At 41.8% G+C, this 15309-nt stretch overlaps 1 protein-coding gene across 2 annotated transcripts in view; it reads right to left on the bottom strand.

Annotated features, from left to right (window-relative positions):
* Window positions 1-15309, bottom strand: part of APOO (apolipoprotein O) — a 63281-nt gene that overhangs the window by 13663 nt on the left and 34309 nt on the right. For both annotated transcript variants that reach the window (XM_035000891.1, XM_035000883.1), the window contains exons 5-7: window positions 13261-13356; window positions 5551-5642; window positions 1926-2006 (exon numbers count right to left, since the gene is read on the bottom strand). In XM_035000891.1, the coding sequence (XP_034856782.1) occupies window positions 1926-2006; window positions 5551-5642; window positions 13261-13356 (269 nt within the window). The remainder of the gene's footprint in view (window positions 1-1925; window positions 2007-5550; window positions 5643-13260; window positions 13357-15309) is intronic.

A 15309-nucleotide genomic window follows, 5' to 3' on the forward strand; every position in this document is an offset into this window, starting at 1 on the left:
TGCTTGCATTCATAAAACAAAATAAAAACCACTGAAACCCACAAAATCCAACAAGAAGGGGGAAGAGCAATAAAAAACAATGGCATTTCACCATCAGATAATTTCTGAAATCTAAGTATATCAAAATTTGATTAGAGCCATCTGTTGTTCTTCATTTGAAACTTGTGCTAAATATTTAAGTAGTCAACATCAATTTTATTACCTTCTAGTGAGAGCACACAACCTTCAGGAGGAGATTATGCTTTCAAGGTAAACAAATGAAAGAACATTACATTCTCAATGACTCTGAAGAGGACAAAGGCACAGAAGACTAGAGAAAAAAATAGAGGCCAACCACGAGCTAATTAGACATCTTTACTCTCTCACTCCCCAAAGACTCGCATATAAATGTGAGTAGCTTTAATATCTAACGTTTCAAATTACCATAAAATGCTGGCCTGTTTAACCTGCATTCCAACCACAGTCCCGCTGCTTCTGCCCTGGGCTGAATTCTCAGAGCAGAGAAAGCTATTTCCAGGCTAGAGGCTCTGGGCAGGAGGGGGTGGGGGGAATCCCCTCCTTGGCTTTCATGCGCAGTGGGTCTGAGCTGTGCACGGACACCACGGTGAGCACTCAGAGGCTCCCAGGAGACACCCGCCCAACTGGCTTTGGGGCACGTGTGTTTCTGCCACCACCACAGTGAGCACTCGGAACTGAGCATGAGTTTCATTTTCCACGTTTCTTTCTAGGGCTCTGTAGAGCTTTCCTGACATTCTATTTCCTTTCCCATATAAAACTCGGTGTGGACTTAAGGAATTCTTTAAACAGGAAAGCAAGCTTCCAAAGAAAATGTCAGAGGAATGGAAACAAAACTACGGGTGTTTATTTTTTAAAGGGGATTGCCAAAGGGCACTTGATATTAACACAGAACTTCCTACTCAAAGCTAGCTTAACCAGGCTCCAGAGAGACTAATTCCTTTAGCTACCACTAACACAAAAATGAGTCTTAAGATTTCACTGGAAGACTATTTATGTAAATAATGAGGAGCGCTCATAATTGATTCTACAATATTACATCCAAATTCTGGATTTCAATTTTGACACAGTTCTTTATATTTTTAAAGAGTATTTTGATTTGAGATGACAGAAGTCAAAATGAACTTCCTTCAATCTATAACATAGAAGGTATGTTAATATAAGAACCCTGATTCTTCCTTATCGAGCAGTGCCTCCAAGGGCTTGGAGGAGACATGATGCCTTGTTCTATACTCATTCTTCCTTATCAGAGGAAAGAATGTTCCAGCAAACAGGGGCAACATTCAATCAGCTATGGGGCTGCAAGAAGAGATGAAAGATGACACCTTCTTACAATTACACAACCTCCTCCCTCTGCCTTTCATCCACCAGTCAGCAGAGAGAATATGGTCTGTAGCTGGTGGCTGATCCCCAACACACCACAGCTCATGCCCGTAAGTGCGCCAAGAAGGCTTGGGGATGAAGAGATACGGTCGTGCTAAAAGAAAGGAGGGAGCCCATAGTAAATGAAATAGCAAGAGGAGGAGGCTTGGTTAGTTGTTTTGTTTTGTTTTGTTTTTTGCCTGGGAACACAGTATGTTCTCTATGAATCCAGTTTTGATAAAACTTTCAGAAAATACACTACACTTTGAGCACATTATAAATACAACAGAGAGGAAATGATGATCTAAGACCACAGTAGAATGCATTTTATGGTCACCACTTATTCAGCCCTGCCGATAAAAACCAAATGCACAGAGGTTCTATTTCTCCTCCAATAAAGGCCACCAAGAGAGAATCTGAGCTAGAGGCGTAATGAAAACAAACAGGAAAAGCAGGATCAGGCAACAGTGTTATCAAGAATCTTATAAAACCCTAGAGAAACCATATATTTAAACCAAAAGGAAGATAATGAAAAAGATCTTTCTCACCTTTTGAAAGTTCTCCTTCCACAAATCTTCTATGACTATGTATCCTCGTAAACCCCAGTCATATAGTTTCTCCCCACTGACCTTGAAACAAAATATAAAAGATCCATTGCTATTCCATACATGACTGGTAAGAATGAGAATATTCCACTTTCCTTTTTCCTGTTTCCAAAAGAACTGTATTTAAGCATACGGCAGCTCCAGAAGCCTTGGGGCATACACATTAAGGCTGTGCAACATAAGCAAATCAAAAGATAGCGAGAATCATAGCATAAGCAGAAAACAGTTTGGTCGTGCAGTTACTGTTTAAAATAATTTGCCATAAATTACAGGTTAATAAGGAAAAAAATGAAGGAGGTCAACTGCTGATACGTGAAATTCCTGAAAACGAGACACAGAAAGAAGGCTTCTGCCTATCACATCTAACACATCACAGCCAACCAAGGCACATGCCCAGCTGAAAATCACTCACTCATTTTAGGGGCCTGGATAAAAAATTAGGTGAACCTAATGAAGATGGTCTTAGTTTTCCCAGGTCCCCCAAAACATAAAGTCTTCACATTTCTATAGGAATTTTGCCTCTTGATCCAAGATCCTTTCTACAACATCCTGAGAGGTAGGCCCCAGGGTCAGAGAATACTTTGGGGCCAAGCCACTCACTCCTTCATATGATACTGTAATAGCATTACATGGTGACAGATGGTAGCTACATCTGTGGTGAGCACAGCATAATGTATAAACTTGTCAAATCACTATGTTGTACACCTGAAACTAATGTAATATTGTGTGGCAACTATACTCAAATAAAAAAAAATTAAAAATTAAAAAAAAAAATGCCCTGGTCCACCTTTCTCTAGTTGACTTTAACTGTTGGAATTTTTACATTTTAGGTATTATTGATTTTTCTTAAAAAAAAAAAAAATGCTTCCAGTAATTTGCATTCATTGGTCCTCCATGTGACAAACTATGTTTACTCTTCTACATGGAATTTCCACTGTAAATTTCTGAAAGCAGTTATTGTTGTCTTTCTAATTTTTATATAATTTATCTATGTATAGCATTTTAGTTTATAAAGCACTTTCACACGAATTATTTCTATTCTAAATAACAACCCTGTGCAGTAAGTAGGCAAAGATTATACGGAAATATTCAGCGGCCAAGTGACTAGTCCAACTAAGGTCACAGTACTAGTAAATCCGGTGATCACTGTAACATGCTGGTTCCTTAAAGTTATTTTCTTCCAGTTGCTCTAACTGTTCTTAAAATATATGATTCTCAGACCCACTGGTAGACATATCGAGCATTTACCACATATATGACATTATTCTTGGTGCTTTACATTTCTGAGAGGAAAATAACATTTGCCATCACTTTAAGCATTTTCTTACAGTACTTCTCTCCAAACACTACTGAACAAAAAACAATGTGAGCAATTAAGTGGCTGGCCCAAGGTCAGGGTATTCATAAAAAAAATTAAAACTGTTGAAATAGGAACTAAATGACACTAAAACAGTAACAGAAAATCCCTTTCAATCACTGATGTCTCTTTTGTTTTATTGTAGCAAAATATACATACAATTTACCATCTCATCCATTTTTAGGTGTACAATTCAGTGGCATTAAATACATTTACAGTGTTATGAAACCATCACCATTATCCATGTCCAGAACTTTCTCATCATCCCAAACAGATCACTAATGTTTTATATCTAGTGAAAATGAAGTTAATTGTTTTGTTCTTGTTACTCTAAGTACAAAATAAAAGACAAAACTCCTTGATACGGACTAGAAAAATAAATTAGAATACAACTCATATTTGCGTCCTACGATCTTTGTGAAAACAAAAGATCTTTTGCAACATATGCTGTGGCATATAAATAAAAAAGACCTCTACTCGGGGGGCAGCCACATATGCTTCTCAACCAGCAGCCAATCCCACTCTCCACACCCTATCCATTTACTGTTGAAACCACAACACACTGAGATGATGTATTACTATGTTTATGATCCGGGGCAGGCAGACGTGATTCACTGTTCCTGAGCTGGGGGTGAAGCAGGCAGAGGGACGTTAACTCTCTGCCTCCTGGACTGCTATAAACAATGTCAAGCCCATGCTCTAAAGATCTTACTGGCATCTGCTACCAAAGCCACCAATTTCTCACAGCTAGAGCCACTGGCCTCCCACCCACCTACAAGTGCAGGGCAGTCCAGGAATCCAGACTCACTCCTGTTGCGCGAGCACTCCAGGGAGCTCAGTGTCAGATCCTTCTGGCTCAGGGCCCCAAGGGCCCAACTGCTGCTCCTCTGGGACCAAGTCTCAGCATGACAGAGTACCTCCAGGAACCGGGCGGGTCCCTGTCTCCAGATGCTGTCCAGGACTTCAAAACCTCGAGCCTGTCTTGTTCTTGCCAGTTTTCCAAGGCACTCTACGTCTAGAGTTCCACTAAGTCTAGACACCAGTGCCCTGAGGAAGTCTAGTCTCTATCAGTGGTTCTCAAACATCAGGGACATTCAAATCCCCTGGAGGGCTTGCTAAAACACAGATCACTGGCCCTCATCCTCAGAATGTCTGAGGCAGTCAGTCTGGGTTGGGGCCTGAGAATGTGCATTTCTAACAAGCCAGGGGATCCTGATGTTGCTGGTCTCGGGACCACACTTTGCAAACAGCTGGTCTAGCTGTTAGGGACTGAATTGTGTCCCTCAAAAATCACATGCTGAAGTCCTAACCCATAGTGTGACTGTATTTGGAGATAGGGCCTTTACAGTAGTAGTAGTAGTAATTGAGGTTAAATGAGGTAATAAGAATAGGGCTCTAATCCAATATGACTGGTGTCATTTTAAGACGACGACGAGACACCAGGGATGTCCACACACAGTGAAACGGTGGCCATCTGCCAGCCAAGGAGAGAGGCCCTAGGAGAAACCAACCCTACCAACACTGTGATCTTGGGACTTCCAGCCTCCAGAACAACGCGAAAATAAATCTTTGTTGTTCAAGCCACTCAGTCTGTGGTATTTTGTTACAGAACCCTGAGCAGACTAAAACATAGCTCTACCCATCTTGCCTGCCAATTCTGTTCTCCGACTTGACAGGATGCCCTCAAGCTGAGGTCTGAAGGGAAAGAAAGGAGCAGCCAACTAAGAGCCCTAAGACGGGGATTCCCAGCGGAGGGGACCGCACTCCCTGAAGCCCCCAGCAAGCACAGTGAGGCTGACACCAGGCCCAGGGAGAAGGTGCAGAGGGCCAGAGCACAGGCCTATGCCTGCAACTCCAAGGAGGACAGGTTGTGACCAGATACACCCAAATGGAGAATGACCCATAACTAGCAGCTTTGGAGTTGGAGTCTCTAGACTTCCATGTAAATATGCCCCCAAAAAAGGTATCTTAATTTTTTTGACTAACGTTCAAATTAGTGTGCATTCTCTGAATACTGACATGATTGGAAGGAGAGCCAGAACTGAGGCACGTGGTGGAGAAAAACATTTAAATGTGTGGTAGTTCATCTAGGTGTGCAAACAAATTTTAGTCTGGCACAATAAAAGCTGCAAAATAAAAAATATTAAGCAATAAACCCAAACACACATAAGCAAGAATAAGGGACACCCCAGCTTATTGGGTCTAACTTACCTGGACAAATACGATGGCTTGTTGTGGATAATAAAGAGAGGCAGCAAGTCCCATGAATCCAGGTGGATACACCAGCTTCTTTATTTTTGAACCTATTAAATAAAAGGTTGTAGATGCCAACAGATGATTCATGACCCTTACCATCTCAGTTTGCCCTGGACACCTAACACTGAATAAGACTACTTTTCTTGATCCTAGATTAACAGAGAATGTGCCTAATAATGTCATATGCACTAAAAAGAACCACCACATCTTCACAGCTTTGGTGAAATGTAATTCACACAACTCACCCATTTAAAGTATACATTCATCATGATGTATTCACAGAGGTATGCAACCATCACTACAATCAGTTTTATATTTTCATCACCCCAAAAAGAAACGCCATATCCATCCCTATTTCCCCATTACCCCCATCCCTAAGGGACCACTAATGTACTTTCTGTCTCTACAGAGTTGCCTACTCTGGACATTTCACATAAATGCAGTTATATAATATGTGGCCCTTTGTGACCGGCTTCTTTCATCAGCACAATGTTTTCAAGAGAACCACCACTTCTAAGGAAGCAAAAATAAAGAATGTTCTGAAAAGAAGCCCACGGCACTTTGGTTTCTAAGGTTTCTGTTCTTTTGTAGTAAACTAGCTTCCTATTTAAGGACTCAACACAAGCACTGCTCTCCTCTCCTTTCTAATACTCCATGAAAATTAACAGTAAAAGAATAAAATACAGGTAATAAACCCACAATGAAGAGGAAATGTATGGAGGGGCCATCGGGAGATAAGAAGTGTCATCCAATTTACAGAAAACGGAGAGTGGACAGAAGCAAGAGGACACACAGCTATGAAGTCCGGAGGAGAAGGGAGCAGCAGGGTCCCCAGCAGCCCAGAGATGGCAGGTACTGTGGAGGATGGAGAGGGCAGCCAAGGATCAAGATGGGGGTAGGCGGGGAGACGTGGGGACTATGGACGGACGCAAATATAAGTCCTGTGCAGAGTCTAGGTGGTGCTCTCCTTCCTCCATGCCATCTTGGTGTAAAACTGCCTGTGACCGGGCAGTCTATCCAGCCAAACTTTTACAAAGGTGGAGAAGTATCTTTAAAGCGGGGCTCCTGGGTGGCTCAGTCAGTTAAGCATCTGACTCTCGATCTCAGCTCAGGTCTTAATCTCAGGGTGAGTTCAAGCCCTGTATTGGGCTCCATGCTGGGTATAGAGCCTACTTTAAAAAAAAAACAAAAAAGGGGCGCCTGGGTGGCTCAGTCGTTAAGCGTCTGCCTTTGGCTCAGGTCATGATCCCAGGGTCCTGGGATCGAGCCCCGCATCGGGCTCCCTGCTCCGCGGGAAGCCTGCTTCTCCCTGTCCCACTCCCCCTGCTTGTGTTCCCTCTCTCACTGTGTCTCTCTCTGTCAAGTAAATAAATAAAATCTTTAAAAAATAAAAAATACAAAAAAACAAAAAGGAGTAATCTCTAAAGAAATGCCATAAATTTTCTGCTGAGAACCAAGATAGCTGGTGTGTGTGCATGTGAGCGTTAGTACCTAAGAGCAGAGTTTTCCTAGCACAGGCCCCAGGTGTGGCACCCTGCGTATAAAGTCAGTTCCCTTTCAGCTCACCCTGAGGTAGAACCTGCTAGCCAGTAAGCCCCATCTATGCCCAAAAAAATTCTTATTAGCATTTCAATTGTCATGCTCTTAAACATGACTATATAAACAAGGATCACTAGTCATTTGAGGAAAGCCTACAGCATAAAAGAGAAGACCAAGACAAGCAAGAAAGGAAAAAAAAATGACTCTACAGGAAACAAAATAACTTAAAACTACACCTGTTATTAAGTATAATCGAATAAATTTAAGAAGCTACTACACTGAAATTAAAAAAGGGTTCTATGAAAAAGGAACAATCAAAGAATAAGAAAGAGCAACTTGGAAATGACAAAAGTAAAAAAAATCAAATCAAAAGGAATAAATCAAGAAAATAAAAGAGACATACAGGGTCACTTAAACAGCTTCATTGCTGATTCAGGAAGGAAAAAGAATGAGAGTAAATTTTCAAATAAATACAAACCAGATTACGTTCCTACAGCTGAGGGTTGCAAGACACCAAAATGCCCAACCAGGAATGAGACATCTATATGTAGTCACAGCATCCTGAAGTTCAGAACACTGAAGATTAAGAGAAGATCCTCAAAGGTTCCGGGGGAAAAAAAAAATGAATCACTTCAGAAGTAACAAGCATCCAGGCTGGCTGCTGACAGACACATCTGCAAGGCCAGATGCTAGAAGACATAGCCTTCAAAGTTTCGATGGAAAACAAATTCCATACCCAACCAAATTATCACCGAATATGAGGGTAGAAAGTAATTTTTAGACTTGCAAGGATTTAGAAAGTTTCCTTCCATTTAGAAAGTGGGCTTTTTTGAAAGTGACCTGAGCATGTAGTTCAACAACATGGCAGAGCAAACCAAGGAAAAGATGACATGGAACCCCAAAATAGGGGGTCAAACCCAAGAGAGCATGGAGCCATGTCCCAAGACCACCGCAGTGCTGAGTCTCCGTCCAGACTTCAAGAGGATATGTGAAAGAGGACTTCAACTACCTCCATTTTGACCTCAGTCTACACTTTTTAAAAATTTTTTAAGATTTTATTTTTAAGTGATCTCTACACCCAACATGGGGCTTGAACTACAACTCCGAGATCAAGAGTCACCTGCTCTAATGACTGAGCTAGTCAGGCGCCCCTCAGTCTGCACTTTCTAAATGATTAAATTTCCCTTTCTAGCTTATCTCTTAACTCAGGCAAAAGACCCTACATGCAAAATGTCCCCTGGTGGGAACCAAACCTACCCCAAGTAATAAGGACTGCACTGAGCCAGCAGGACCCCACGTGACTGACTCCAAGACAATGATGGACTTAACCTTCACTGACTACCTGCACTTACCTTTGCCCCACATTTTCCCTACATAAACCTGGAAGGACTTTCGGCACTTTGGAGACAGTCTTTGAGACACTAGTCCACTGTCTTCTGGGTGTTGGCGTCACTGAAATAAATTCCTTTCTTGTTTCAACACCACTTATCTCTCTGCCTTTGGATTTTGTCAGCGATGACTGACTGAACCTGGTCTGTTTAAGACTCCCGAAGACAGCTGCTCTTACACCCTTGCACCCCAGCTACACGTAGAGCCCTGGGCAGAAGGGAATGGCAGGATAGGTAGCAGCACGGAGAACTGGAGAAGCCTGAGAATGAGGTTCAGAAAACTGGTACCAGGTGAAATAGGAGGAGCCTCTAGAAATGAACTTGGACCTAGACAGTCTCTGCTGAGAGGCGCAGGACTTTTGACATGGGACACGGATAGATGCTAGTGAAATGTATGTTACTAACACAGAGTTAGAATAACCTAAGTGCTGTTTACTGGTTTTAAACTTTAAACAGACATATCTCCAAAGATGGAACTGGGGTCACAGAAGACAAAATAAATGTTATCAATCTAGACTCTTAATAAATTAATGTTTCTTTCCTCGTCCTACTGCCTTGATTGAAAGGATAGAATTACTCTAGAAAACACTGTTTTGTCCCTGGGGTCCCACCGGTATAGTTGAAGCTTTAAGTTCCTGAGCAGCTCACATAAGTGAGGACCAGGTGAAGGGCAGCACAGCTGACAACCAGCCATTTCTGGGTCATTTACAAAAAACTGGTAAGCAGCAGCTCCTGGGCCTCCAGCTCCTAATGGTTCACACAATGAGCTGGGGTCTCCAAAACTTCAGGAAGGCAGTGGGGAGGGGGAGGAGCCACAGGAAGGCAACGATAGTGGGCAACAACCACCCGTCACCCTTAAGTGACCTGGCTGAGTCCACTTCCTCAGAATGATCATCCACTCATCTCCTAGAGAGGTGCCTCGTCATCACCAGTCATGGCCATTCTCATCAAATGAGCAGGACTACCTTAGCATTTATGCTCAAGAAACCCTATTATATGATCCAGCAATCCCTCTTCTGGGTATACACCCAAAGGAAATGAAATCAGTCTCTCAAACAAGTATCTGTGCTCCCATGTTCACTGCAGCATTAGTCACAAGAGCCAAGACATGGAAACAACCGAAGGGTCAAGGGATGAGTAGGTAAAGAAATTGTGATACCCTACTGGGTATTTACCCCAAAGATACAAAAGTAGGGATCCGAAGGGGTACGTGCACCCCGATGTTTATAGCAGCAATGTCCACAATAGCCAAACTGTGGAAAGAGCCAAGATGTCCATCGACAGATGAATGGATAAAGAAGATGTGGTATATATATACAATGGAATATTATGCAGCCATCAAAAGGAATGAGATCTTGCCATTTGCAACGACGTGGATGGAACTGGAGGGTATTATGTTGAGTGAAATAAGTCAAACAGAGAAAGACATGTATCATATGATCTCACTGATATGAGGAATTCTTAATCGCAGGAAACAAACTGAGTGTTGTTGGAGTGGGGGGTGGGATGGGAGGGATGGGGGGACTGGGTGATAGACAATGGGGAGTGTATGTGCTCTGGTAAGCGCTGTGAATTGTGCAAGACTGTTGAATCTCAGATCTGTACCTCTGAAACAAATAATGCAATATATGTTAAGAAAAAAAAAAAAAGAAGAAGAAGAAGAAGGTAGCGGGAGGGGAAGAATGAAGTGGGGGAACTCGGAGGGGTAGACGAACCATGAGAGATGATGGACTCTGAAAAACAAACAGGGTTCTAGAGGGGAGGGGGGTGGGAGGATGGGTTAGCCTGGTGGTGGGTATTTAGGAGGGCACATTCTGCATGGAGCACTGGGTGTTGTGCACAAACAATGAATCATGGAACACTTCATCTAAAACTAATGTTGTAATGTAAGGGGATTAACATAAGAATAAAAAAAAATTAAAAAAAAAAAAAAAAAAAAAGAAATTGTGATACCTACATGAATGGAATATTATAATATTATTCAGCTTTAAAAAAGGAGACCCTGCCATTTGCAACAACATGGATGAACACAGAGGACATTGTACTATGTGAAATAAGCCTTAATGAGAAAGAACAAAAACTACATGATCTCACTGATATCTGTAATCTAAAAGAGTCAGATGCATAGAAGCAGACAGCAGACGTGTGGCTACCAGAAGGAGTGGGGGAGGGGAGATGGAGAGATGCTGGTCACAGGGTACAAAGTTGCAGTTATGTAGTATGAGTAAGCCTAGAGAGTAATGTATGGCATGATGACTACAGTTAATAATACTGAATCTTGGAGATTTACTAAGAGAGATTACTGGTGCTTTCATCTAAAAAAAAAAAGGTAACTATGGGGCGCCTGGGTGGCTCAGTCGTTAAGTGTCTGCCTTCAGCTCAGGTCATGATCCCAGGGTCCTGGAATTGAGCCCCGCATCGGGCTCCCTGCTCAGTGGGAAGCCTGCTTCTCCCTCTCCCACTCCCCCTGCTTGTGTTCCCTCTCTCACTGTGTCTCTCTCTGTCAAATAAATAAATAAAATCTTAAAAAAAAAATAAAAAATAAGAAATAAAAAAAAATTTTTTAAAGGTAACTATGATAGAAGGTATGTTAATAGTTTGACTGGAGCAATCATTTCACTATGTATATGTATGCATATATGTATATCAAAACATGTCATACACCTTAAATACATACAATTTTTATTAAAAAATAAAATTTTGGGGGGCGCCTGGGTGGCTCAGTCGGTTAAGCGACTGTCTTTGGCTCAGGTCATGATCCTGGAGTCCTGGGATTGAGTCCCGTATCGGGCTCCCTGCTCGGCAGGGAGTCTGCTTCTCCCTCTGACCCTCCCCCCCTCGTGTGCTCTCTCTCTCATATAAATAAATAAAATCTTTAAAAAAATAAAAATAAAAAAATTTTTTAAACGTTAGACAAAAAAAAAAAGAAAGAAAAGAAACTCTGTGTCAGGAGGGATCTTCTGAGCCCACCCTGATGCTGCTGGCATAGGGGGACCACCTACCTGGAGGGGGGCTGCAAACCACTCCAGATACCCAATAAACATACTCACCATCCTGCCCATCTTATTCAGTGACCACCTGACGTTGTTCACCTCAGGCCTTTCTACCCCAGCCCCAAGGAAAAGACTTGTTGAATATTTGTGCATGAATGTGTGTGTGCACATGTGTACCTTTTTTAAGATTTATATATTTATTTCAGAGAGAGAGAGAGTGAGAGCAAGGAGAAGGGGCAGAGGGAGAGAATATCCAAACAGACTCCCACTGAGCATGGAGCCCGACGCCTCAGATCAGGACCTGAGGCGAAACCAAGAGTCGGATGCTTAACCGACTGAGCCAACCAGGTACTCCCGTGTGTACTTTCTTGAAAAAGAATTAGGGTTTTACATTATGTTAATGCTACTGAGCACTCCCTGGACAAGGAAAAGGAGAGAGGAAAAAATAAAGCAGCAAGCAAAACGAAGGAATAGAACCCGCAGTAGTGGGTGTCCTTATGTCGCTGTTCGGCCCAGGAGAGCACAGTCCCCGATTCTCCTCAGGATGCTCACCGCAGTGGACGTGCCCGGGGATGAACACCAGACAGCATGGCAACACACGCACACATGCACAGCAGAGGACGCTGGCTTTAGGGCCATGCTCTCACCATGTGGGAGGGGGAAGCTAATCTCACTTGATTCCACATTCCTGGCTCCCTAACAGTAGCCAAGATTCCAACACCCTGGCCTTGGGAGCTTCATAAACTTAAAACGCTATCTATCTAAGTGAGAAAGGAATGCTTTTTTGGACAGCTTTACAGAAAGGAGGGGGAAAATGTTTGGTGGGGGAGTTGGTTCAACTCTCTCACGAGTCAATTAGTAAAAATGAACTCTAATTCTTATATATTCTGCACAGGCTGGGAGGAGGGCACAGAAACTATGACAGGAGTTCATTCCACAGGTTGAGGGAGTGGCACCATGCTGCCTGTTTCCAGAGTAAAATAACAGATACGGCATGTGCAGAAAAGCTTTATAAAATTGGAGGAATGGGTATCAAAGCAGTCACTATAGTTAATCTTTTATGAGGGTCTGATTGCAGGGTTCATAAACCCTCTATTTTAGGAATTTTTGTCAAGTCTGAATTTTATAATCAGTGAAACCTCAGTAGTTTATAACAAATTCATCCCATTATAGTGAAGTACCTTGTCATCCTTTATTTCCTCTAAATGTTTGCAATCCAGCAGTATAGTGTAGTAATATATTTCAAGTTGACATCTGTTAGTTTTTAAGTGTTTTAAAAATTTTAATATCATCACTGATGACCGAAGCTATGACACATCAAGAAATTAATAAAATCTCTATGAAATCACTCTTCTATTTACTGTGATTAATAGCCTGATCTCAACAGTGAAACAAATAGAAACAGTTTCTCAGGTGTGACAGACTTTGGTTAACAAAAATTCACTCTTTCTGTACCAAAGGGAGATAGTAACTTAATCAAGTACATGTGTCCATAAAGGATTTAACTATATTATTTTTTTAACCAACAGTATACAATTTCTTCCATTTCATATTTTTATAATTTCTATATATGCTTAAAATCAAATATACTGGAGAAAATAACCATATCAATTATATATTAAGAGGCCATATTTCAGGAACCAACTCATTATTCTGACAACTGGCAGATAAAAAGAAATAACCAAGTATCTATCTTATCTCTCCCTTATGAGCTGTTTAAAAAAAAACCCAAAAATTGCACCCACCTCTAGCCAAAAGAAGTCCAACAATGCCAGCAAAACCAATAACACCAAGTCTTGGAAAAAAACCAGGAGGTGCATTTTGGAGATATTCATAGCTGCCTACAATAGAATCAGACCAGGAAATAGTTCTGTAAATTGCCCATTAAGAAACAAACCAAAAAAATCTTACACATAACTAGTATATATAGTATCAAATGCTTCTCAAATAATGTGTTCTTTGTTTTATGCTAATATGCTTTTTTCAACACATTCTTTTTATGTGATATATGAACACGATTTATTATTCACATAGCAAGTAGCCAATTTTCAAACACTTCCGGTCTGATGACCTACTGACAAGAAAGTAATGTTAGACTACCTTCATATTCCTGAATGCAACAGATCTGAATCAACTATACACAGGGGGAGAAATACCAATACAGGGATTCCTCGCCTTCCAAACACAGAAACAGAATAGATTTGGATAGATCTGCCGCTGTCTTGAAGCTCTGCTGCTTGTTCTCTGAAACTCAGGAATCAAATACATGAGGCTCAGAGGAAAAACGTTTCCTTTGCCATCTGAATTCATTCTTCGAAATTGAGAACAGAATAAATCTGGACAATGAAGGAAACTGTTAGTGCAAGTATATGCGGGAAATAGTCCCTGGTGATAGATAAACACAAAGAAATGCAGCATGTGAGCCTAGGTGTCATGCCTGAGCATGCCTTATGACCTCATTTGAATGATGACACCTCTCCTGTCCACTGAGCCAATCCCACGAAGTAAGAGCCATCTGCATTCCTAACCTCCTCAGAAAAGCCTTTCCTAGACTCCTCAGCCCATGCCTCTCTCTCTCCTCTAAAGTCCCATCATATTTATTCTCTGGACCCTCATTTGGTATGTAATCTTATATAGCACCTTATGTTTAATTATTCAGGGGTGTATTTTATGTCTCCTCAAGGAGAACATATGCTCCTGAATGGTACATTGCTTGGACTTCTATGTTATTTTCCCTCAGTGGTAACAGTGGATGTTCGTCCAACAGGTATTTACTAAAAGCACTGCTAGGTGTTGATGGATACTGAATGAATTAACAAATGGGTTTCAGAGAGGCTGTAACTTAAAAACGCTTCACGTCTCACTCTCAACCCCATCTTCAGCACTTGCGATCTGCTTCCAGTTTCCGGCTCAGGAAACAATGAGTCACTCCTCCAAGCCCTGGTTGGGCTGTGTCCTCTGTGTGGAATGCTGCCAAGTTCCACCCCCATGTCTTGGTGTGGTTGACTTTACTCTAAGATTCAACTTAGAAACACTTCCCTGACTCTTCCCCTCCCTCCAAACTCCATTAAACTCATCTCCTTCCTCTGCACCTTCAACAGTGGTCTGTGACTTTCTCTGTATTTGTGCTACTGTTGAAAATGTATTATATGCACCTCGGTGGTTGTGACCACTGTCTTAATCAGCCACGATCTTCCATGCCTGCCATGGAAGGCATGTATGTGGAACCGAACTAACTGGAATGCTTGGTAATTTTCTCCCCCAGAAAAGAGCAGACACATGCCAGTTTTCCATTTCCTGGGTGTTTGGGAAATGTGGGGATCGTTTTAAATAATACTATAGGGCTTGTGCTGTTTGCACGAATTCCTGTCTGGCCTTTTACTTATTTTGCCTTTAACTTAGTTTTCACTTTCCATCTCAGTGTCTGGGTCATCTGAAGCAATTTTCTACTTCCCTTTATTTTTGCCTACCAGCACAGTGTTTTTAATTCGAGACGTGCACACGGAGCAGTTGATAGGAGGTCACCCAGATGGCCTTGGTGAGCTGAGCTGAAGTGAGTGAATCACAAAGAAATGAGAAAGAAGATACGCTAAAAGGCTGCGATGAAGCCCCAGCCCGGCTTCTGGTAACGGGTCGTGGCTGTGACTGCTGGGAAATGGATGGACCGCCTTGGCAGATAACAACACAACTCATAATGGAATGTTTTTTCTTAAGAGCTTTTGCAGTAACCAGTCCAAGAGACGAAAAACAGGACTTAGGTTGCAAATAATGCCTATTGCTATGAATCAATGGGA

This window comes from Mirounga leonina, unplaced genomic scaffold (genome assembly GCF_011800145.1).
Source record: "Mirounga leonina isolate KUSES-001 unplaced genomic scaffold, KU_Mleo_1.0 Mir_101595, whole genome shotgun sequence".
Lineage (NCBI taxonomy): Eukaryota > Metazoa > Chordata > Mammalia > Carnivora > Phocidae > Mirounga > Mirounga leonina.